This window comes from Chionomys nivalis, chromosome 11, assembly GCF_950005125.1.
Source record: "Chionomys nivalis chromosome 11, mChiNiv1.1, whole genome shotgun sequence".
Classification (NCBI taxonomy): domain Eukaryota; kingdom Metazoa; phylum Chordata; class Mammalia; order Rodentia; family Cricetidae; genus Chionomys; species Chionomys nivalis.
In genome coordinates this window covers 11,948,717-11,973,334 of record NC_080096.1, presented here as the reverse complement: position 1 = coordinate 11,973,334, position 24,618 = coordinate 11,948,717, and the positions used below count along the sequence as shown (strand labels likewise).

General features: G+C 53.9%; 1 protein-coding gene across 1 annotated transcript in view; it reads right to left on the bottom strand.

The window, feature by feature from the left end:
* Positions 1-4,312: 4,312 nt before the first annotated feature.
* The window catches only part of Padi1 (peptidyl arginine deiminase 1), a 33,256-nt gene continuing 12,950 nt past the window's right edge, over positions 4,313-24,618 (bottom strand). Inside the window, exons 2-16 of the mRNA XM_057784706.1 lie at positions 23,802-23,982; positions 22,801-22,873; positions 22,167-22,228; positions 20,871-20,985; positions 20,066-20,191; positions 19,073-19,245; positions 18,875-18,978; positions 17,785-17,908; positions 17,334-17,441; positions 15,076-15,227; positions 9,283-9,427; positions 8,416-8,509; positions 7,719-7,798; positions 6,499-6,624; positions 4,313-4,830 (exon numbers count right to left, since the gene is read on the bottom strand). Coding sequence (XP_057640689.1) covers positions 4,597-4,830; positions 6,499-6,624; positions 7,719-7,798; positions 8,416-8,509; positions 9,283-9,427; positions 15,076-15,227; positions 17,334-17,441; positions 17,785-17,908; positions 18,875-18,978; positions 19,073-19,245; positions 20,066-20,191; positions 20,871-20,985; positions 22,167-22,228; positions 22,801-22,873; positions 23,802-23,982 — 1,897 coding nt within the window. The 3' untranslated portion in view covers positions 4,313-4,596. The remainder of the gene's footprint in view (positions 4,831-6,498; positions 6,625-7,718; positions 7,799-8,415; positions 8,510-9,282; positions 9,428-15,075; positions 15,228-17,333; positions 17,442-17,784; positions 17,909-18,874; positions 18,979-19,072; positions 19,246-20,065; positions 20,192-20,870; positions 20,986-22,166; positions 22,229-22,800; positions 22,874-23,801; positions 23,983-24,618) is intronic.

Sequence of the window (24,618 nt, the reverse complement as noted above, 5' to 3'; positions counted from 1 at the left end):
GCCGGCCTAGGATGGGGGCTTTGGCCACCAAACCCAGCACTAGCCAGAGGTCCCCCTGGATGTGGTTTAAAAGTACCCAGCCCCACCCCTCCAACCCACGGTGCGAGCTCATTGGCTCCAGTTCTAGAAGGCCAGCCTCTTCTCAGAGGACAAATACCCAACCCCTTCTTCAGGATTGGCGGGAAGGGTTCTTTCATTTGCATATGAATCCGTGGCTCCCACCCCAGGGCACCCAGAGAGTTAATTTTTACCTGGAAAGAAAGCAAGTCCCCACAGGCACTTGGCTAGCACATCTGGATGGATGGGGAAGGGGGAGGGCAGGTCGGTCTTTGCCCTGACCCTTCATGGTCCCGTTGCCTCTTTCTTTCTCCACACTGCTGAGAGTGCAGGTTCCCAGGCCTGTTCCAACCTGGTGCAGGCAACGGATTCTTCATGCAAGCCTGTGAGAAATGCTGGTCCTGTCTCCTTTTCCTCCTCTACTTCCTCCTTCTCCACCACCCCGCCCCCCAACTCACCTCCCCATCTTTCTTTTTCTTTTCTTTTTAAAAATTTTATTTTTTTTATTTATTTTGGTTTTTTGAGATATGGTTTCTCCTGGAACTCACTCCGTAAACCAGGCTGGCCTCGAACTCAGAGATCCGCCTGCCTCTGCGTCCCCAGGGCTGGGATTAAAGGTGTGCGCCACCACCTCCTGGCTTTTTTTCTTTTCTCTCCCTTCCTTCCTTCCTTCCTTCCTTCCTTCCTTCCTTCCTTCCTTCCTTCCTTCCTTCCTTCCTTCCTTCCGTTTTTTCTTCCTCCCTTCTTTCTTCTTCTTCTTTTTTTTTTTTTTTGAGACAAGGTCTCCAATACCCCAGACTCACTATGAGACTGAAGATGGTCTTGAACTTTGATCCCCCACTTCCCAAGTGCTGGGATTATAAGCGTGCGCTGCTCTACTCGATTTTATCTGGTGCCAGGGATCAAAACGAGAGATTTGCGCACGCTAGGCAAACACCCTACCAACTGAGCCATATCTCCAGCTCCCTCCCACTGGCCTGGTTTTTCTCTCTCTTTAAACATATTATAACTAATGCATATATATATATATATATATAATTTTTACGTTGATATATTTATGGAGGAGGTTGTGCACACGTGTGCCACAGTGCGTATATGAAGGCCAGAAGAGTTGGTTTTCTCCTTCCGCTGTGTGCATTCCAGGGTAGAACTCCGACTGTAATGCGTACTGGAGAGGAACCTTTACCCGCCCGGTCATCTTGTTGGTCCCCTGCCTTTCTTAATTAAAAGCCTGAGTTGTAGGACAGCACTGGGCTGCCTCCCTGCCTCAGGGGCTTCCTGGCGGAGCGTCACTTTTTTCCCTGTAAGCAATGGCTGCCATGAGGCTGGAGGAATCAATGGTGGCAGGTCTAACAGGGACCTGCACTCATTCTGCTGACTACTGTTGCTATTGCTGGTGGAGGTCAAATCCTCCCAAGGGGGTGATGACACAGAAGTGAATATCGGTCATCATTAGGAGTCAAAGATGTCAGAGCAGGAGGCCCACTTGTAGGTAGGGAAACTGAGGCCGAGAGGTGTCAGGAATGTCAAGAACAAGGACTCTGGGAAGTCTTGGGTTTGTTCGGATCAGGTACTGATGAGGTTGCATCTCTTCATCTGGGGCCTCAGTTCCCTCATGTGTAGAAAATGTGACCCAGTCACCTGTTCTGGCAGAGATAATGGCTGTGGAGCTCAGAACTGCTGACTGGTGTCCTTCCCTCCTCCCTGTGGCTGCTGCCCTCCGGGGCAGGGCAGGGACCAGGATCTATTTCCCAGGGTCTCCCATTTGCACCGGTCAGAGGATGACATTTGGAACCTGTGATAGTCCCTTTGTGGTAGTGCAGTACCTGGGAAGGGCATTCCCTAAAGTAGTCCGCACCCAGGACAGCTTCACCAGAATTCTGGAGAAAGTCTCCCTAACTGTGGGGAATGGGTGGAAAGGGTGGGGAACCCCCCTGCATGGGTGCTGACACACTGCGCTAGGGATGCAATGAGTCTCATGCCCAGAGTCTCCGTCTCCCTTCGGAAGTAGATCCCTGCCGTCAAATTCATCCAGCTGGCGCCAGTCTTTAAACTGCATTTTATTATAGTACATGTATTAATTTATTTTAAGTTTGTGGTCATATGCATGCCACGGTGCATGTAAGGAGGTCCCAGGCCCATTTGTGGGAATCTGTTCTCTCCTTCCTCCATGTGGGTCCTGGGAATCGCACTCAGGGCATCAGGGTTGGCACCGAGTACCTTTACACACTGAGCCATCTTGTTAGCCCAGTCCCAACCTTTAGAAACAGTCTCATGGTTGATTCAGACTTTTAGATGTCAGTGATTGGTGGAGAGCTTCTTAGTCCCATAAAAAAAAGTTAAAATAAACCTGTGTCAAAGGGTACAGTCTGAGGTCATAGCAAGTGTGCACCATGGGAAAGGAATGGTAGGTAGTTCCAGGCTCCTGAAATCAAGCCATCAAGGCTGGTAACTCAGCCTGAGAATCGGGGCTACAGAATCACGTTGGCCAATGTCCTGGCCCCAGAACTGTCGGCGCATCATGCCCCTCCGCTAGCAGAACCCAGGGCTTCCCTGCCTCTTTTCATCCTCCCAGACAGATGAAGATAAAGCCAAGGAATGGGGAGAGAGGAAGAGGCAGGTCCCTCTCCCCAGATAGTATCTCAAGCCAACAGCAGTGTGGACGTGGGCATATGCCCAGCATTCTCTTGAATCAGCTGCTGCCTGGTAATCACCTGCCTCAGCCCAGGAAGCTGTTCAGCTGACAGGGCCCGCCTGTGGCCTGCTGAAGCTGAGCCCACACACTTGTGGCAGGGTGCATAGGGCAGGGAAGCAGGGCCCCTCACTTTCCTCTCTTGGTCAGTCCAGGGAAAAATGAGGCAGCCACTTATAGAATGCACAACGATCTTTTTATTGTTCAGAAAGAGGGTGGCCACTCACCCAGGACCCCAGACAGCCTGGGCAGCAACTCCAGAGTCCCCCCATGAGGCTCCGAAGGCTCGCTCCCATGTTCGCCAGGGCTCTGCGGTCTCCCCCTCAGAGACCAGGCCCTGCCCCCAACCTTTCTCTCCCTCCTCCTTTTTCTTCTTCTTTTCCATGGCTCAGCCCCAGCTGGGTCATGATTATAGAGGAGGTAGAGGAGGATGTTGATGTCAGGAGTCTACAAATGGGGTTCCAGTTCCACAGAACCTTCTAGAGGGAGAGGAGTCAATCCTTACCCGGCCATGTCCACCCTAACAGTTCCATGGGAGACTTTACTAACTGAATGTCCAGTGACTACAAAGTAACCGCAGCTGCCTCAAGCCTGGGATGGCACCAGAAGTTACTAGAAATGCAAAGACAGAATCCAGCGACTGGCAGCCTGGTGTGAATCCCTGACCAGAAGAGGAAGGGAGCAGGCAGCTCCGTCTGCCAGCCGTGCCCTGAAGTCGGGTCTGCCTGCCTGCACAGGTCTCTGTGACCTCACCCTGCACTATTAGCCTCCAGGGCAGTGTCTCTCTGACTGCGGAAGGGGGACACAGGCCTGCCATGGGTTTACTAGGGCACCGCAAGCAAGTGTTGTGCAGGGTCCCGGGCTGCTGGGGAGTGTGGGCCCTCCCCTCCCACTGCCTGCAGCAGGTTGGGGAGTAATTACAGACTATTAGAGGAAATTAATCCCCACCTCCAGATGTAACTTAATGGCCCGCACCACCCTCTCCTAACATCTTGAGCCCCACCCCCATCACATCTGGAGCAGCCTGCAACCTTCAGATTCTGAGGCCCCAGGAGTCCCAGGCATCCAGGTTCCCTGCCCCAAGATGGACAACCTATTTGACTTCCTGTTTGGACCTTCCTGCCCTCCCCTCCCTAATCCCTCCCCTGCTTGTAGACTTCTGAGGGCCTCCCTATAGCCCCCAGCGTCTTCCAAAGGGAAGTAGCCAGGACTCCTAATTAAAGACTGTCCCAAGAACTAACGAGCATCCTGAGGATGGAGTGGATGGAGTAGGGCGTTAAAGGGGCTTAGGTGCCTGCTCGCTTTCATTTTTGAAAGGGGCCTGGCCACTGGGCTTTTGTGTCCTTGCTTACCTACACACAGCTGAAGGGTGCTTGACAGCCATGGCCTGAGGTCCCCTTAAGAAAAAGGATGTCCCAAATCTTCCTTTCCATTTTACATAATCCAGGAGTCATATGGAACCATGGTGCTCTCATCCCAGGGTCCAGGTATGGCCGGCATTCCGAAAACAGCCCCAAAGCCATTTCTCCGGCTCCAGAGAGGAGTCCAAAGAGAGGGGAGCAACTCAAAGTGGGGTGCGCCTGCAGAGGCCATCCCTTTAACAGGCTCAGCTGCCGACCTTGGGTCTCTGGGAGCTGTGGCTGGGGACAGGAGAGGGAAGAGTGGCAGTAGTCGCCCTGAGGACAGACCGCTCCAGAGACCAAGAAGTGTGGTGTCGCCCTGGAGTCCAGCTGACCACAGTAGCCAGCCTATTTCCAGGTCCCAGGAGGATGGAGGCTGGTTCATGTCCCTCACCCTTGCCCTGGCACTCCCATCGAGAGGGTAGCAAGGGTGGTGGCCGGGCAGGCTCAGAGCACTGAGTTCCACCACCGAAAGCTGAAAGGTTTTCTTCTCACGTTAGTGCCGCAGTGAATCTCCCCGAGCAACTGGTGGTAAGACAGGAAGTCGTCGATAAAGACGCAGTGGAGGCCCAGCGGCTCCAGCAGGGCGCGCACCTTCTCCTCCAGGCAGCAGCGGCCATTGATGAGGGGGCCAAAAGGCTTGGGGATGCCCAGGTACTTGCCTAGGACCACCATGTTGACCTGCAGGAGAGGGGAAGAACCTGACTGGCCATGGATGTACTGCACCCTGAGTTCCTTCTGGGCTCTGGCTCTGCTGACCCATCCTCACCAGGACCAGGAAAGGGTCAGGAAATAGGATCTGAGGTGGGGGTGGAGATGTGCCCATTATAATCTGGGAGTCATAAACAGGAAGATGGCGACTTTGAGGCCAGCCTGGGCCACAGAAATAAAACATGTCTCAGCATGTAAAAAAAAAAAGGCACAGAGTGGTGCGGTGTGGTGGAGGTGCTGGGATGTAGCTCAGTATCGAATGGTTCCTTAGTTAATAGCATGTATGGTTAGCTCTGTAGCAGTGACAGTCACCCCTTCCTCCTAGTCTTTCTTCCATCACTCAGACAATTGTCATCTAGTAACAAGTTTGTCACGGACAGAGACTAGACGTGCAGATCTTTGGGCCTGTCCTATAACTGTCCTCGCCAGTGTGGAGATGCCTGTGCATTGCACAGCTTGCTCGGCTGTTCCTAGCATCCTTCAGTCCTCGGGCTGGGAAATGCCAGGGGTCAAAGGGCAGGGAGAGGGCTAAGAAGCCACTTTTACTGCGATGGCCAGGCCTCTACTCCTGGAGTCAAGAGTCACAGCCCAAAGTCATGGGCCTTAACCTCAGCCACGCCCACCTGCATTGGGAACCAAAGCCCAGTGTCCACAAGCCATTCGCCACAGATGGCTGGGTAGGTTAAAATCACTTCCTGTCCCTGGTTGTCACCTACGGGCCACATGCGGCCCACCATGTCATCCCAGTGACTCAGGAGATGCCATGTTCCACTGTAGAGTGCCGAGTGCTCACCCCAACAGGGAAAACTCTAACAGAAGGCAGAGGCCCAGCTTCAAGCAGTGTTGTTCAGCGAGGAAGGATTTACCTGCCTGGTATTGCCTGATATTATTGGTTGTTATAGGAGACCAGGGATACCCCTAAACACCCTGCAGTGCCCAGCGGCAGGAAGCTCAGGTAGAAAGCTCCTGTCTTTGGGGAACAGTGCCCTGCCAGTCTGGAGGCTAGACCTCAGGGACAGCCAGGAACTAGGTAGGCACTCCCTCACTCCAGCCTGCACACCCCTTCCCTTAACTCAGTACTACTCTGGTCTTGTCCCAGGAGAAGCACCCAGGCTAAAGGCACCATAGAAAAGGAGGGTCACCTCCTGCTCCAGAGCCCACCTCTCATTGAGGCCCTCACCCTGGCAGGAAATGGGTCTATGGGCCAGCTGATTTGATAGCATCACTCAGACCCCGACGCCCCTGACTGAAGACTCTTGGCTTCATCTGCATGTCAGCTGACCAGTGGCTACTATTTGTTCTGCCTGCCAGGAAGGCCAACATAGAAGCCCCTCGGGGAAGCCTCAAATGAAGGCTAAGGTGAGAACAGGGCAAGACCAGCCTCCGGACAGAGGACAGAAACATCCCTGTCTGCCTTACTTTCCATTTAGAAAATGAAATCTCTTGGGATGGGCTGACCTCCCAGCTGTACAGACCTCCCAGATGTTGCCCACCGGGTACCAAAAGCGCCAACTCATTGTGGTCATCGGAGATGCCCCAGGGCATGTACCTGCCATGTGTAGGAACTGCTGATAGAGCTGTCTCCTCTCCATGCAGCCTCGGTACCCAGCCATCCTTGCACCCACCAGGGATTCTCACCATGTCGGGGAAGAAGGCTTCAGCATAGGCTCCCTTCAGGAAGAAGAGCTGTGGGATGTCCACGATGTCGCTCTCGGAGAGGCCCAGCTCCCGCTTCAGCACGTCCCGGTTCCAGTCGATGCATTTCTGAGGGGGAGAGAAGCCATGGCCCAGACAGGAGACTCTGAGTGCACTGAGCGGGAGGAAGGGAAGCCGTGCCCCAGACAGGAGACTCTGAGAGCACTGAGCCTGTGTGCAGCCCTGAGCACCTGTTGGTGCCTCGGAGACTCTCAGCGGCTTAGCGCAAAAGGAGCCACGGTTGTCTGAAGTGGGGAAACTGAGGCTCAGAGCAGCTCGCCCAGCTGCACAGAGCTAGAAACAGTTGAGGTTTGGTTCCAAAGGATCCTGCCACTTGATTACAATTTTTAAAAGTTGTTTTTATTTTATGTCTATGGATGTTTTGCCTGCCTGCATGCCTGTGAGTTATGGCTGGTGTCATCAGATCCCCTGGAACTGGAGTTAAGGTTGGTTGTGAGCTGCCATGTGGGTGTTGGGAACTGTACCGGGGTCCTCTGGAAGAGCAGTCAATGCTCTTACCTGCAGAATCCTCTCTTTAGGCCCTGATTACGGTTTTTAATTGTGCTGCGCATGTGTGCGTACAATACAGGCCCATGTGGAGGTCAGTCAATTCCTTCCTTCCACTATGAATTCTGGGGACCAAACTCAGCATCGCAGGTAGCAGTAGCATTTACCTGCTGAGCCTCTTTGATGACCCCCCTGTATTTTAACATGCTGTCCCTGGGCTCATTCTTCTGTCCTGCCCCAGCCATCTAGGTAAAGTCCCTGGCTTGTTGAAGAGGGGCCAAAGGCCTCCTGCCTTTGCCGAGCCCAGCATCGCACACAGGGCAAGCACTGTCTTTGGTGAGTGCTAACCCTTCCTGGACCTGTCCTACCTGCTCTCTGTTCAGGGCCCCTGAGGACCCCATGTCTCTGCATTTTACTTTCACACTCCCAGGGTGAGGCTTTGGATTCACATCTGTGGACGGGAACTGCACCCCCAGAGCCAGGCAATGCCAGGTGCCTGCTGTGGCCGGAAGGTGGCCGGCCTGTCCTCACAGTCTGCCAGCCCCGAGGATGAAGTTCACTCCCACACCCTCAGAACTCTGCAGGACAAACCAAGGCTGGGCCATGTCTCCCACTCCCTGGATCTTGCCACCACCCGGTCACTGTCCTGCCCTCACCTGCACGTGCACACTGTCCCTCCTGAGGTGTTTGTCGGCTAAGATATCGTTGATGCTTCTCTTTGTCTTATGCTTGAGGCCTGTGAAGGACAGACAGTGAGTGAGCTCAGGGACAGACAGACAGTGTGTGAGTTCAGAGACAGACAGACAAGACAGGGCATGGGTTCAGGGACACTGCCTGGAGCCCACAGGTCTGAAGCAGCACAGTGCAGGCTAGCGATGCTAACACAAGCAGGAAGATGAGAGAGAAAAGGCCGGACACTAGAAGTCTGGTTCCTACTGCAGCTAGGACAGGAGAAGGGAGAAGAGTCAGGGATGCTGAGAAAAAGCCCCAGGGCTCCTCACAGCTCCCAGCCCTGACATCCCACACCTGCTGGAGCCAGCTTAATTCTCATTGATCTTTAAGACCGTCCAGGGAGGGTGATTTTCATCTGCAGTTCAGAGAAGGGAATGGAGGTTCTAAGAGGCAGGGCACAGCCTCTGTGGCTCCACCCCCAGCAAGTGCTGAGGCTAGGATTTGGATCCAGGCGGGACCCCTACATATCTCCTGAGGTCTAGCCTAGGAGTGTCTGGGATGACTCCCTAGCCCCTCAGTTTCCCTCCTTGCCCCAGGGCGGCAGTAGGGACGACCCCAGGGAGGGTGATGGAGGAGCGGCATCCCCAAGCGGTGACAGGTGACAGAATCGCTGGCACTCACCATCAAACTGTGCTGCCTCCCCATAGCCCTTCTCCTTCAGCTCCTGGAACAGCTGGAGGCAGGCGCTGGGGCTGGCCAGGAGCAGCCGGAAGCCCTGCCACAGAGGGGAACAAATGGCTCAAAGCCTGGGTCTGTGAGATGCCAGAGACCTCCAAGGACTGAGCTCAGGAGCCAGATGTGCCCTGGGCTCCCGCCCCCCCCCCGCCTGCTCCCCCCGACCCAAGTGGGTCCCAACTGCAGGCCCTTCCACCTAATCCAGGTGTGTCCCTCTGCAACTGCTCACTGACCCCATCAGAGCTCTCACCAAGCTGGCTGGACCAGAATCCCTGGCCACTAGGAAGCCCCTCCCCCTAGGTGGTTTTCTCCATGAGGGCTCAGGGTCAGTTTCTTCCTCGCCCTCTCTACAAGATAGCAGGATTCTGTGGTCAATGTAGAGACCAGAGCCCACATTCTAATTAAAATCTCCCCAGCCACACTAGGATGTATGGGCCTGAGAGAGCACAGAACCCTCCTGAGCCTCAGTTTCCTTACCTGTAAAATGGAGGCAAGGATGGGCTTGCTGGAGGGCTCCCTGGCTAAAAGTGTGCGTAAGTCTGCCTTATAGTAGGTGCCTGAGGCATTCTCACCCCTCTTACCAGTGCCATTCCTGACTCTTGGAGTATTCTGGGTCTGAAAACACCGGCAGGAAGCACAGATCTCCTGGCTTCCTCCAGAAAGTCCTCCCTGATGAACGCAGCCTAAGTCCCAGGGCACGCTGATCTCGTAGGACTGAGCTGTTGCAATGCCCATGCCCCAAGCCCATCAGGCCAGGCGGGGGCAGCAGCGACTCAACCGGAACACTGTGGGGTGGTGACACAGGGGACGCACCTTTTGGTCAGAGGTGGGCACGAAGCTCAGAAACTCATCCACGTGACCCACGGAAAGCCAGTCGGAGTAGAGTTCCACGGGGGCCTGCACCTGCTGGGCCTGCAGGAAGTCACGTACCACTCTGGCCATGCGCCGCCCGCTGGACCTGGTGAGGAGAGAGGCTCGGTCAGTCATCATGTCTCCACCCGGTACATACCCTCACAACCCTCTGAGTGGGTCCTCTTTACCAAAAGGGAAACTGAGGCTCAGCGAGTTAAGGTGACGTAGCCTGGGCCACGCTGCTGAGAAAGGTCAGGGCCACACTCCACTGGTTACAGGCCCAGAGGTGTGCAGCCCAAGCTGAAGCTGTTGGGAACAAAGTAGGGATAGGGTGTCCCAGGAGGAGAGAAGCAGACACCGTGGGTTAGGGAATAGGTGGACGTGGCAGACACAGGCCAGGCCAAGGTTGGGGGGGGGTAGGTTTGGCGGGGGGGGGAGCTTGTTTGAGCGAGGCCTTCTGCGCCAAGCCAATCACCCTGAGGAGTCTGCAGGCTTTGCATGTTGAAGAGAGGTTGAGTCTTATTTACGCCAGAGTGTGAAACTCACATACTGCCTCAGGAATTTGGGGTTCCCCAGAAGTTCTTTTTTTTTTTTTTTTTTTTTTTTTTTTTTTTTTTTTTTTTTTTTTTTTTTGGTTTTTCGAGACAGGGTTTCTCTGTGGTTTTGGAGCCTGTCCTGGAACTAGCTCTTGTAGACCAGGCTGGTCTCGAACTCACAGAGATCCGCCTACCTCTGCCTCCCAAGTGCTGGGATTAAAGGCGTGCGCCACCACCGCCCGGCTCCCCAGAAGTTCTTGAGATGAAATCTAGCATTTCTTAAGCGCCCTTTACGTGGGAAGAATACGGCAGGATGTGTCCTCCTCCACCTCCTATGTAACTAAGGATGGCTTCGAACCCCTGGTCCTCCTGCTTCTACCTCCCAAGTGCTGAGATCACAAGCGCAAGACAACGGTTTATATGGTGCTGGGGTTGAACCTAGGGACTCATGCCCGTCACCAGCTGGTTTACGTTCTCAGACCCTGGTCTCTGCTTGGGCTTCAGATCTCGGGGCCTGGACTCAGCAGGGTCTGGCTCTGACCTTTCTCAGCTGTGTGGCCCAGGTGGTCTTCTCGGCTCTCTGAGCCTTGATCTCTCCTCTGAGAAAGAGGGCCCACTCAGAGGGTTATTTTGTAATAAAAAGATCTTGTTCCCAACCAACCGTCCAGTGTAAGGCCGTGTTATCCAAAAGTTTTTCTCCAGTGTGGAGACTCTGCCCTAAAAGAGGAGTGATGTCAAACCTTCTCAGTGACCAGCAGGAGCCTTCCTGTCTGGGTGGCCAGTGGCCTGTTCTATTTTTTTTTTTTTTAATGCCTATTTCAAACTTGATCCCTGATCCATCCAGAGGGAGAATTTTAAAAGTCAGACTATGTACCTCTTCCCGTTGAAACCCTAGGGTTGCTCCCATCTTACCTCCAGAAGCTGCACAGCCCCTACTGACCTCCTCCTGACCTCCGCATGGTCCATGGTCCACCTAACGCCCACCCTAGCCCTGACCCTCTCCTCTCCATTCATTCTGGTTTTCTGCTGTCTCCTGAACTTATCAGACACACTCCTGCCTCAGGACCTGTGCACCTACTCTGTCCCTGCCCCCTCTGGAGTCACAGTCCTTTCCCCATGGTCCCAAGGCACCCCTCTTTCCGCTTCTAGGTGTAACTCAAATCTTGACTTCTTCCTCTGAGGTTTTGACAAATGGCAGCCATGCCCCAACCCCCTTCATTGCCTCATATTTCTCCACAGCACTGGGTCCCCAGCTGGAATACTAACTCATCAGGGTCTGCTGGTTACCCACCGCTCATCTGGCTCCCACCCCCTGCTGGGATGCACACTCAACCAGGGCAGGGGCCTAGTCTAAGCCACGTTCTGCTGAACCCCCAGCCCCTGTCAAATATCTGCTTCCGGAACAATGGCGAGTGAGGCATAGGCCTTGGAGTAACAGGTAGGACCGAGTGGCTTCGGAGGCAGCTCAGTTAGCGCAGTGCTTCCCTGCCACAACTGAGGTCCTCGGTTCAGTTCCCTAGTACTATGTAAACCGGGTGTGGCGGCACACATCGGTCACTATAGCATCTGAGAGGTGGAGGCAGGAAGATCCTTGGCTGTATTTTGAGTTTGAAATCAGACAGAAAAAGAAAGTTCGTAATTTACAGAAAATGGGGCCTGGAGCCTGCCACAAACAAGCTTGACAAAGGCCCAAGTGAAGCTCCTGGTGAGGAGCGAGGGTGGAAGGTGGGGACCACATTCTTTTGTCTGTTTACTGTAGCAACGGGCGTTTTTGAAGGGTATCTTTAAAAAACAATGAGATGGAGAGAAAGCAAACACAGTTCAGCAGGTGCTGCGTGAAACCCCTCCTTGGGACTCTCTCCTACCCTCCTTTCTGGAGGCTGGAGCAAGGAGGAGGTGGTCCCAGTCCCAGGTGAGGGCAGGTTCGTCTCTGCATCATCACCAAAGCCACCACCAGGGGGCGGAATTGTTCAACTATTGGAGTGCATGAGGGGAGAACCCCAAGGCAGCCAGGAACGTTCTGGTTTGTTGGGTGCCTACTGTGTGCTTGGCTTAGGCTCTTACACTTAATGCCACCTTTGGTCCTCAAGATCATCCTGAGCTGGGCGGTGGCAGCACACCTTTAATCCCAGCCCTCAGGAGGCAGAGGCAGAGGCAGAGGCAGAGGCAGAGGCAGGAGGATCTCTGAGTTTGAGGTTAGCCTGGTCTACGGAGTTAGTTCCAGGACAGCCAGGGCTGTTACAGAGAAACCCTGTCTTGGAAACAAATGACCCTAAAAATGGTCATCCCAGGATGCATGTATATTAGCAATGTCACCATCTTGGGGTCACTCTGCCTCCTCCCATCTTATGCAGCATGGGTTTCTCTTTTCTCCCTCAGCTTCAGCCCCTGCACATTGGCCTCCTCATAAGCCTCTAAACCCTCTGGCACGCTCCTACCTCAGGGCCTTTGCAAAAACTTTTGTCTTTCCCCAGAACATCTCCTTCTAAACAGTCAGTCTTGTAACCGTCTTCCTTCAAAACATCGTCTTGCCGTCAGATTCTTACCGAGACCGAGGGGACAGGTGCTACCTCCCAACTGCGTGGAGTCTAATTACACTGCAGCCCCATGAGGCTGGGGCTGGCACTGTCCCCGTTTTATAGACACAGACACCGTGGAGCTCAGAAAAATTATTGGGATTTATTTTGTTTTTACTGACAGGGCCTCACTGCATAGCCCTGGCTAGCTTGGAACTGACTAGGTAGATCAGGCTATCCTGAAGCTCAGATCTTGAAGGCTGGCTATTCTGTTTCCTACTGAGGACAGATGTCAGGGATGGTAGGGGACACCAGCCCAATGGGACCCGTGGAGGATACCTGGACTCTGACAGCATCATTAATCCGGTGTGACTCTAGACATGTGGCTGTTCCCTCTCTGGGCACCAAGGTTTCATCTTCCACTTAGGGCCCCATTCCTGGTTTTTAACAGCCCAAAGGCTCCTCCGTGGGTCACAGCTCATGGGCACCTGGAGACTTTGACTTCCTTGTTCCTTTACGTGAACCTAGAGACTCCAGAAGGGGTTTCTGCAGATTGTATGTAGAATAGTCTCCTGACTGGGACAGATCTGCCCCCTCTGCACCCACCCCAAGCCTCTGTGTGTGTGTATGTGTGTGTAGACACCGGAAGTTGATATCAGGTGTCCTCCTCTAGTGCCTGCCACCTTAGTTTTGGGGTCAGGGTCTCTCACTGAAAATGAGATTTATTTTCAGGTAGGCTGACTGCCCAGCGAGCCCCAGGGACCCTCTTGTCTCTGCACCCAGTGCTGGGATTACAAACGTGGCCTGCTATGCCTGGCTTTTTATATGGGTGCTGAGGACCCAAACTCAAGCCTTCACCTTGGGAAAGGGGAACCTTACCCACCAAGCCATCTAGTCAGCCCCAAGGGAGAGACATTGTTTTTCAGAATACAGTTTCTCTATGCCACCCTGCCTGTCCTAGAACTCACTCTGTAGACCAGGCTGGCCTCTAGTTCTCTTGCCTCGGGAGCCTGAGGGGCAGGATTAAGGGTGCGCACCATCACCATGTTTAATTCTAGACGAGAGGTTTTTTGTTTGTTTTGGTTTTTGAAGACAGGGTTTCTCTGTATAACCATCCTTGCTGTCCTGGAACTCACTTTATAGATCAGACTAGCCTCAAATTCATAGAGATCCGCCTGCCTCTACCTCCTGAGGGCTGGGACTAAAGGCATGCACCATCAATGCCCAGAGAGAGTCGGCTTTTTATCAAGCCTGTTTTACAGTTGAAGAAAAAAAGACATGGAATATAAAAGAAATCATTTATTTAAAATGCAACAGCCTTGCTCACCCCCACATCCCTAGAACTTCCTTTTCTGTGTGTTGGTTTTGCTTTGCTTAGTCCCCCCACCTTTTTTAGTCTGTTCGTTTTGTTTAGGTTTTTGGTTTTGGAGACAGAGCCTCACTCTGTAGCCAAGGCTGGCCTTGAACTCACAATCCTCCTGCCTCAGCCTCCTGGGGTTACAGGGTTGTACCCCCATGTTTAGCACCCATGGTATATTCACCCACACCCGGCACCTGGCCCTAATTTGAACGAATGAATTGTGCACCGAGTATTTGCCAGACACTGTGGTGAGTGCTGGTTGAGCCGTACAACGAGCGTCAATGGACATCGGATCCTGGAGATTCACAGGCGGCCCCCTGAAGCGCAGCCCCAGTGTGCTATCTGAGGTGGATGGTCAGCGGGGCCTCTGTCCACCTCCTAGCCAGCCTCAGCCAGTGCAGCAGGTCTGAGCACCCCAACTTTGGGCCTCACTTGGTACCAGCAAAACCCACCTTGTCTGATTCAGCAGCCCCAGGCTCTCCACCTGGGGTTGTGTGACCAGCCGGGGCTCAGAGGACAAGTTGGGGCACACCCAGGCTCCACATCCATCTCCACAAATGAAAGGGGCATGCAGAGTTCGTGATAGGGTGAAACCTAAGTGGGCTTCGAGGAGCACACCCTCGTCTGGCTACCTGGGGGCAGGGAGGGACCCACTACAAGATGAGCAGGCATCTGCACCCGTCTGAGTGTTAACTGAATCCTAAACACCGTGTTCTCTGCGCCATCACTGTGGGCCCGTGTGGGTTACTGAGTCACTCGGCCACAAGGGTTCCAGCAGCCCGTTCTGCCTCTGGGCAGCCTCTGGGCCCTTTCAAGACAGGGCAGCAGTGACTTCGCCTTCCCCATGCAAAGAGCCTGTCCCTGCTTATGTAGCAAAGGGCGTGTTACCTCCTATCAGACAGGGTCTCATTAGCCCAGGCTGACCTTGAGTCCTCCACGTAGCTGAGGATGACCTTGAACTCCTTAGCCTCCTGCTTCCAGTCACCCCAGTGCTGGGATCACAGCTGTAAGCCTTCACTCTTGGCTTACTTACTACGGGAGCTCAAACCCAGAGAGGGACTTGCGCATGGTAGGCAAGCCTCTATCAGCTGAGCTCATCCCCAGCCTCTGACATGCTGGCTTAATGTGGTGATTATCCTTATCAGACTCTGGGCCACTAATTTGTCCCTGAGACCTTACGATCTGTGTGACAGTCATTCCGTGAGCTCTGGAGAGCACCTCTCAGTCTGGATGCTGTGATAGTCACTCCCCGTGGGCTCTGGAGAGCACCTCCCAGTCTGGAGAGCCACGTGGAGGAGGTTATTGCTTCCTCCCACACCCGCCACCCTCCCAGGCCACTCACTTGGGGAAGTTGCCACCGATGAGGATTCTGCCCAGAGGGTATTCTTTGTTGCCCACCCTCACCGGTGGGCTCACATCCAGGTTGCCGAAGGAATCCAGGCCAGAGGCACCTGCATACTGGATCTCCCGGGTCACGTATCCGAAGTCAGGACCCTAGAGAGGCACCATCAGAGCACCCACAGACAGGAGGGTCAAGGGGGAAGGAGCCACACTTACAGGAGGGAAAGACACCGGGCACCTGCTCCCCGGATCTCCACACCTAACTCTGTCTACCCACTGAGCAGTTCAAGATCTAGTCAGTGCCCAGAGGTGGGCAGAGAGCTTCCAGGCCCTTGGTCAAGCAGCGAACATCTAAAGGAGTCGTGTGTGGACGGGCATGGAAAAGAGACCGTGGATACGAAATGAAGGGAGAATGGAGCCCACCAGGGCTGGGCCGATGGCTCGGGAGGTACAGAAAGCACTTGCCACGCTAGTATGAGGGCCTGAGTTTTTGTCCCAGCACCCACATAAAAGTTGGGTGTCGTAGCACCACACACTTGCAATTTCAGTGCTGGCAGGCAGGGTAAAGCCCTGGGACTCACTAGACGCCTAACTAACAAGTGCCAGGCCAACAGGAGACACTGTCTCAAAAAAAGAAAAAGAAAAGAAAAAAATTATGGTGGACAGCTCTTGAGGTATGACATCCAAGGATGACCTCTGGTCTCCACATATCCACATATATGTGCATGTACACACACACACACACACCACACCACACATTAAGACATGTGAGCCGCTGGGAAGACAGAAGGCTCAGGCCTCCTGATGCACCCATCAGGAAGAGAAGGTGTTCAGCAGCCTCAGCCTCCACAGTAAGCCAAGAAGGGAGGCTGAGGGGTCACAGAGCTCTGTCTCCCCCGCCCCCCCCGCAGGATTCATTACCCCCATTGCTAATATTCCTTTACATGGTGTGAAGATGTGTTACCGTGATTGGTTTAATAAAGAGCTAAGTGGCCAATAGTTAGGCAGTAAGAGGTTAGGTAGGACTTCTGGGGACAGAGAGGACTCGGAGAGGCAGCCAGACACAAAGGAACGAGGATATGCAGGAGGGGAGGGAAAAGCTATAACCCACATGGCAGAATGTAGATTAATAGAAACAGATTAATTTAAGTTCTAAGAGCTAGTGGGACAAGCCTAAGCTAAGGCAGAGCTCTCATAATTAATAAGAAGTCTCCATATAGTTATTTGGGAACTGGCTGGCAGGACAGAGAAAGACTTGCTACACCCCATCCCCACCCCCATTCAGGTCTGCTAGTTACAGGCTTGAGCTTCCCTATTCCCAAACTCCTACCTGGATCTGTACTGTCCTGGCAGGAAGGGACTTGGGACCCATAAGCCCACAGAAACTAGGCCACCTCAGGAGAAGGTGCCACCAATTGTAAGGTACAGAGGCTTTGTAGGTACCAGTTGGGGTTTGTGCACGGGTGCCCCACTGGCTCCTTGCCTTGGGCAAGTTGCTTAACCTCCCCAGCCTCAGTTTTCTTGGTAGTGAAAAGGAAACTTTATAATTAACAGTTATTAATAATAAGGCAGAGTGTCTTGTGGACTGAGTGGGGGAAGCCATAAAAACAAGGGGACAGCCGGGTGGTGGTGGCGCACGCTTTTAATCCCAGCACTTGGAAGGCAGAGGCAGGCGGATCTCTGTGAGTTCGAGGCCAGCCTGGTCTACAAGAGCTAGTTCCAGGACAGGCTCCAAAACCACAGAGAAACCATGTCTCGAAAAAGCAAAAAAAAACAAAAAACAAAAAAACAAAAAACAAAAAACAAAACAAGGGGACACTGTCCAGAACTCAGTGGTGGCAGTAGCCGCTGCTGCCATCCTGTGCACAGGGAGTACCACAGTCCCTGGCAAGCTCGCTAAGGGTACGCTGCCCCTCAGAGGCAGCCTGGTCTCCGGGGCTGCGGTTTCTGTTGACTCCCATTGAGAATGACCCCTGGCCACTGAGAATGACCCCCGGCCACTGAGACTGATCCCTGATGAAGAACATTACTGTTCTGTCTCTCCCAGGATGGGAGACAGTATAATGGAAGTGGGTGCCTATTTGCATATGATTTACATACAATTTGCATTCTTAGATGGAACCTGCCACCCACTCTCCAGGTTACTGTCACCACCCCCAACAGTCTCCGGACCCTAAAAGACCAGATGAGGCTCCACCAGGGCTCCAGGAGAGGAGCCACCAAAGCCCTGCATCCCACCTCATGTACTTGGTTACACACCAGGATCTTCTTAAGGGCGAAGTCCCTCAGGCCTCTGTTTCGCGGGGAGTCAAAGACCACAGGGAAGGATTTGTGAGGGGCCTCGATGTAGCCAAACTCCATCTCGTCCTGCGTGAGGAAGAAAGATCTACAGCAGGCTTTCTCAGGGGCTTTCAGGAAAGCTGACCCCAGACAATGTCATCACCCAAGTCCTGGGAAGGACACAGGGGTGGGGGGGAGGGGGGAGGCCTCCAGGGTTCTATCCAGAAGGTCCGGCCCTGCATCAGGGCGCCTGGAGGAGACGGCAGAGATGGCTCCTGTTGGGGAGTGGTCTTCAGCTCTGTGCCTGTCCTGCTCTAGCATGGCCAGGCAGGCTCATGTCCCCAGGCTTTGCAGGCAGATGTGCCTGAGCTCCTGTACTCCCAGGCACCTGGCCCCACCCTGTTCTTCTCTGGACCAGCCTTGCACCCACCTGGATCCAGCGATCGTTGTGATTGTCCACCCGGGGACAGACCACTAGCTTGCAGTTGGCCTTCAGAGCCAGGTGCGCCATGTCCTCCAGGAACTTGTCATTGCGGCCATGGGCATCTGTCACACTGCAAGGACAGTGACTGCCACTGGGACGAGAATCCAGCTGTGCCAGACCCTGTGTTCCTGGGCACTGAGCCTCAGATCCATCCCTACCCTGGAGAGACTGGAAAACTCGTGGATGGGCATCCCGTCCCTAGATCACATCAGGTGACTGGTGCCTGAGCAGGGCAAAGCCAGGCTGGGGAGCCCAGAGAGGCAGGGTGCCTGAACCAGCCCAGGCAGGCAGTCCAGGGTGGCTATGGAGGTGACCTGGGGCTGATGCCACTGATGGAGGGGCCAGTAAGTGGGCTAGCTTTGTCTTCTCAGAGCAGAGAGTGAAGCTGAGGTCTCTGAGCAGACAGGAGGCTGGGACACTCTTGCATCCAGGTGGACAGAGGGCCTTTAGTGGCCACATCCTCTTCCTATGAATTTGCATCTGGCCCAGCAGGGCTTGTCCTCCACTCCTACATGTTGAATTTCAAAGGTTGACCAGCAGAGGCCGCTAGATACTAGGGCATAGCAGAAGTACCAGGAACACCCAGAATGGGCAAGACTCAATAATGGATCCTGTGACTGGGTCCCTAGGTCCTCAGAAGATGCAGAAATGACCTCAGAAGGGTGAGGCCAGGTCCCTACAGTTTCTGGCACACATGTAGGGCCCAGCCCCACAACCCAGATTTTGTTTTGTTTTGAGATAAGGTCTCAAATAGGAGAGGCTGGATTTGAACTCCCAGTCTTTGACCTCCTAAAGGAGGGATTGCAGGCCTATACCGCCACACCTCACCCCACCTCCCAGACTGAATTCAAGATGTCTTGGCCTCCATAACAGGTGGGGAGCCTGCAGACTTGGCGCTGGTACCGGTGACAGTGGCGTGACCTCTCCTGTGGTCCTGTGGCAGTTCAAGGCTGTGACACCATCCCTGAGTGAGGGCTGGCCATCATTACCGCTTATCTTCTGGTTTGGGCAAGGTGGGGCTGTGGGGAGGGCTCACCTGCAGACATACAGCTCCAGGGGCGGCTGGGTGTTGGGGGTCATGATCCAGGGGGCCACTCGGAAGGTCACGCTGTCTGTGAAGAGCGACACCTCGGAGAGGGCCTGGGTGAGAGGAGCGCTCTGTGACTTTGTGGGCTCCAGGCTGCCCTCTGTTCCCCACGCCCCTCCCCTGACCCGGCCCCCTTCTAGCGCTCACCTCTGTGCTTACCAGGCTGACACTGAGAGAGATCAACCCTGAGAAATTGGTGTCAGGGAAGGCGAGCCCTTCCACATAGAACTGAATGTCGCTCTCCCCGGGGTGCCGCTCCACCTCATAGACCTCGTGATGGGGTCCTAGCACCTGCTTGTAGTTGGAGAGGGAGGTCCCACCTAAGGAGAAGAGGGTCAGGCCAACGTGGGGACAGGGTCGTCTGGGCCGGAACCCTTCCAGCTCTAAACTGCCCAAGCATAGTGACCTTGGTCCCATGTCTCAGCCTCTCTGAGCCTCAGGTGAACTGTATAACGGATAACTAGAGAAAAGCATCTGGCCCAAAAGGTGATGAAGACCCAAATGTCCGTCCATAGCAGCTATAAACGGATTATACCCAATAAAGTGCGTCCATAGACATGCTCTTCTCCACCCACAGAAGCAATGAAGCGCGCGTGCATACCACATAATAGACGAATCTCATTTGTGGAGACAAAAGACGGGAGTGGTTTCTGCTGCGGTTGGATTTTTATTGGGGTGATTAAATACATCACCACTAGATTGCACCCCAGTCCCCTAAAGCCACAGATTCTGATTAAAAGAATCTAGCAATTCAGCCAGGATTTGAAGCCAGGCCCTAGCCTCCAAGGTTCCTTGCCTCTCCTTGACTGCTTGGGTGGGGCCCCCAGACAGCAAGAGTTTGGTGCTGGCCTACTGCCTAGAGGAGCCAGCAAATCACATGGGGTCAGGGAGGGGCCTAGGTGCCCAAGAAGCAGGGCTTGGAACTCTCACTCCACCCCACCTGACTGTGCGGCTGTGACTTTGTGTGTCTGGGCTTCAGTTTCTCCCTCTGTGCAATGGGACCGGCAATTGGGCCCCATCCTTGGCTGCCATACTGTGCCCCGGGGAGGAGTCACACAAACCACAATGAGTTACAAAAAGGTGACAGAGGCAGAGAGCCAGGGAAGGAGGACGGGGATGAGACAAACCACCACCACTCACCTCGGGCACAGAAGACCCTCAGCCTCCTGGAATCGGGCAAAGACACCTTCAAGACCAGCTTGTGGCTTTCAAAGAGTTCATCGGGGCCACCGCAGCTCAGCACCATTGGGGACATGTCCTGCAGGTCTGGGAGAGTGACTTCTGAGACAAACGCCCCCACCCAAGACTGTTGTGGAATATTATTTTGACTAGACAAAGCTATGTTACATTTGTTTATGCTGCAGAATATTACTCTGTGTGAAGGTCTGTTACAGTTGTTTATGCTGTATTTGTTTAACCATGTAGAGATGTGTGTTTGATTATGTAAAGATGTGCTGTATTTGTTTCACCTGGACTGCCAAAGGTACCTGACTGGTCTAATAACAAGCTGAATAGCCAATAGCTAGGCAGGAGATGGATAAGCGGGGCCAGCGGGCAGAGAGAATAAGTAGGAGGAGAAACCTAGGGAGAAGAAGGAGAGGATGGGAGTGGGGGGAAAGAGGGAGGGATGGAGAGAGAGAGAAAGAGAGAGAGAGAGAGGGAGAGAGAGAGAGAGAGAAAGAGAGAGAGAATATGCCTGGGGCCAGAAGCCAGGCAGCTGCCAGCTAGATACGAGAAGCAGTGAAAGTAAGAAAGTAAGATATACAAAAGGAAAGAAAGGTAAAAAGCCCCAAGGCAAAAAACAGAGGAGAAACAGGTTAAGTTATATGAGCTAGCTAGCCTCTGCGGCTTGGTTTGGGAGATGCTTGGTGGCCCAAAAGAAAGCCTGGTACACAAGATCCCCTCTTTCCCTCCCTCCTCACCTCCCACGTCTGCTGTCACTCACCCTCCAGCGACCTCAAATGGCTGGCATGCAGGTCCTCCCTGGACCCACGGACGTCTCTGTCACAGTTCACCAACAGGATGGCCCCAGAGCCCCCGGAGCCCCAGCGCCAGGTTTTCTGTGGCACACAGGAAGTCTTGGGTTAGCTCAGTGGTTAACCCAGAAACTTTCATATTCTGGGTTTGTTCCAAGATTTAAAGAGGGACTGTGGACACGGGAAGCAGAACTTTAGTAAGGCTCACACAACCTGTGTAGCCATATGCAGAGGCTCTGCCCAGCACCCACAGTGGAGGAGCAGGGTGACGTCACCACATGGCTCTGCCCAGCACCCACATCGAAAGAGCAGGGTGACGTCACCACATGGCTTTGCCCAGCACTCACATCAGAGGAGCAGGGTGACGTCACCACATACAGAAATGGCCACATTAAGACAGAAGTCACCTCATCTTGACTCCATGAAGAAGTCTCTCCCATTCCAGCATTCTCCTGGACCTAACATTTGTAAGGGCCTTGCAGGGCCTTCCAGGCCGAGGACCAAGCTGCCTGACTCTGGGGTCACTACTGTCCCCAATACCTGATAAGTTTTCTCCATTTGGCAGGAAAGTAAAGAGAAACTCTAGGGAGGAAACCCTTAGGTTACACAGTTAATCTTTAAACCCAGGTCTCTGGGATGGCACAGGCCCATTGCTGGCTTCCATGGCACCCATGACACTCTTGCCCACCCCTCTGAGTAGACGCCACCCTGTGCCAGGGTCCATGCCATGGTTTTCATTGGAGCCCCTGCCTACAACCCCCTGAAACGACCTTGTGCAGGGTGAACACACAGCCTTTCGTTCGGGCATCCTGCCCCATCTTGTCCACAGTGCCTCGAGATCCAGGCCAACTCTCTGGATCTTTCCCTACAAACTGTACCTCCTGCCCCATGTGGACTACATGCTTCCCATGGGACAACGCCACCCTCCTTCATTCTTCATGGCCTAGCTGTAGCTGAATGCCACAGCCCCCTCTACCGGAAAGAGGTAATCCAGTTACTCAATAGCCTTTTGTGAAACACCTGTCATGTTGAGGGGTTCCCACAAAACCCCTGAGTAGAAACTGCAGCAAGCAGAATAAGACAGACCAGAAAGGGTAAGTGTTTTCCCAAGAGCCACACAGCATGTCTGTCATGGCCTAAGCTACTGCTCACTTGAGCCAATTTGGCCATCCTCCCATGAACGGTGCAGACCCTTCTGGTGCCAGCATCACCCAGGTCTGTCTGTGAGCTCCAGCTCCACACTCTCGGGGTACCCAGCGTCTCACCTTGTCACCGGAGCCTTTCTTCACCTTGCCTGTGCGGCCTGTGTCAGCATCAAGGGACACATCTGCAAAGGTCAGACAGGTCACCTGTGATGGCAGGCCCAGCCATCTTGACTCCCACCCGAGCTATGAGGAGCCCAACTCTGGAGACTCGAGATCTGGGAGCCCACGTGCTGGCCCTGGGGCTCTGTCTAGAATGGCACTGGTGGATCTGGTGTTGGAGGGACACAAGTCACTGGCTTGGCCATGTGTGTTGGGTGACTATGACCCTGGGTTTCTATACCACACACAGGGCGTCCTTAACTATAGTCACTGGGGACCCATGGTCAGGGTCTGTTGTCTTCAGGGGAGGCTGCCATGGACTCTGGATGGAAGAGGACGTGGCTCTTTGTGGTTCTAGGTTGGGTTTCAGGGGTCCAGAGACGTGTGGGACTCCCATGAGGAAGCCGCTGTGGCTCAAGCGGGTAGCGATAACATTTCTAGACTATTGTCCTAAGCGTGGCTGGGTCTCCATCCCTGTGGTCCTGGAGAAGTTTGGTGTTCCCAGGAGGCAGGGGGGAGAGGCGGCTGGCTCCACCTCACCTTCACCACGCTCCAATAGCTACCATGTCCACAGCCAGGCAGAAGCAGGACTCACCAACACCAGTGAGGTAGAGCACGCTGTGACCCAGGGCGCGAGCCTCTGGCGACTCGAAGTAAGACACCTTCACCTGTGGAAGGAAGTTAATCCTGAGAAGTCAAAGCAGGGGACATGGGGGCCACACCTACAACTCTGTTTTAAATCAGTCCTGAGAGTGGTCTAGGCAGGGGACATGGGGGCCACACCTACAACTCTGTTTTGAGGCAAAGGCAAAGCTCTTTGGCAGTTACGACCTGGGGTGCTGTTCCAGGGTGCCAAACAATTTGAGGAGAAAGGAGCAGGGAAACAAAGAGTATATGGTAGCTCCAAGACCTTCTGGATATGAGAGGGACAGACAGAGGGGCCACTGTCCCTGTTGGCCTAGGCAGTTTGACCTCCCTTGGCATCGTTCAGTCTCCGTACTGAGGGAATGACCACTCTGGTCCCATGAACACAGCAAATGTCAGGATTTTGCCAAAGTTCAGACTCTCATCCCTATCCCACTTGACTCACGTGGCAGGATTCTGTCCAGGGAGGGTTGCCACAGGCCACCGTGGGCAGAGCCACACACAGGTCCTACTTGGACCCATCCAGAGAAAGCACTGGGCCAGGAGTTGAGGGAACATCGTATGTGGGAGACACTAGGGCCAGAGGGGAGGGGTCAGCCCAGAGGTGGCTTTCTGGGTGCACGTGGAAGTTTGACTGGGCGTGCTGGGGTCCTGTGTGAGTTCATATGAGTGAAGCCACGGACTCCTGCTGGGGGAGCACAGATGTTTGTGGGCAACTGGAGGGAGTAACAGAACTGTGTGGATCTGAGGGGTGACCAGGTTGTTCCCGAGTGCTATGTGATGTCGGGGTGGATGAGGTGGACTATGGGTCTGGGTCTTCGTGTGGATCTGAGGGGTGACCAGGTTGTTCCCGTGTGCTGTGTAATGTTGGGGTGCATGAGGCCTGGGTTTCTGTAGGGTGTTTCCAAGATGACACAGAATGGGATATAAGCTAGCCTGAGTTATGCTTACCTTGAGGTCATTTAAGTCCTTACTGACTTTGTCCGCCACTACCACCACATCCACGTTGGCGTCCAGGGGCCAGTGGGCCCTGCCTGTGGGCTCCGCCACCCGTGCGGGATCATAGACCATGTAGATCTTCACCTCAGAGCTCCCAGACACCCCGAAGGTGTTGGCACCCTTGGGCACATCACTAAGGAAAGAGGGGGAGTGGCAGGGGCTCAGAGTGTGGCCATGTGAGGCCGAGACTGGAATGTCAGCTCAGAGGACCCCTTACCAGTGGGACTGGGGGCCCCTGCCTCCAAGTCTCTCTGCTCTAACCACATGGTCCTCCCTTCTGCTTATGAAGATGCCAAGCCTTCCTGCCTCAGAACCTCCTTGTAGCTGAAAGCCTGCCCCCAGCATCCACAAGGCTCACACCCTCAGACTTTAGGGCTCTGTTTAAACGCCCCCTTTTCAGCTACCCTCCACAGACGGTTAAGGTTAATTGAGAGCATCAAGAAAGATCTAGGAGGGCGTTGGTGATGCATGCCTTTAACCCCAGCACTCAGAAGGCAGAGGCAGGTGGATCTCTGTGAGTTCGAGGCCAACCTGGTCTACAAGAGCTAGTTCCAGGACAGACTCCAAAGCTACAGAGAAACCCTGTCTCAAAAAACCAAATAAATAATTTAAAAAAAAATGACCCAGGAGTCTGGACCTTAGTGCATGCCTCTGAGGGATTGTCTTGATTACATTAATTGATGCAAACAGGCTAGTGAGATGGGTCAGCAGGTGAGATGGGTTTGCCACCAAGCCTACTAATCTGAGTTCAATCCCAAGGCCCTGACGG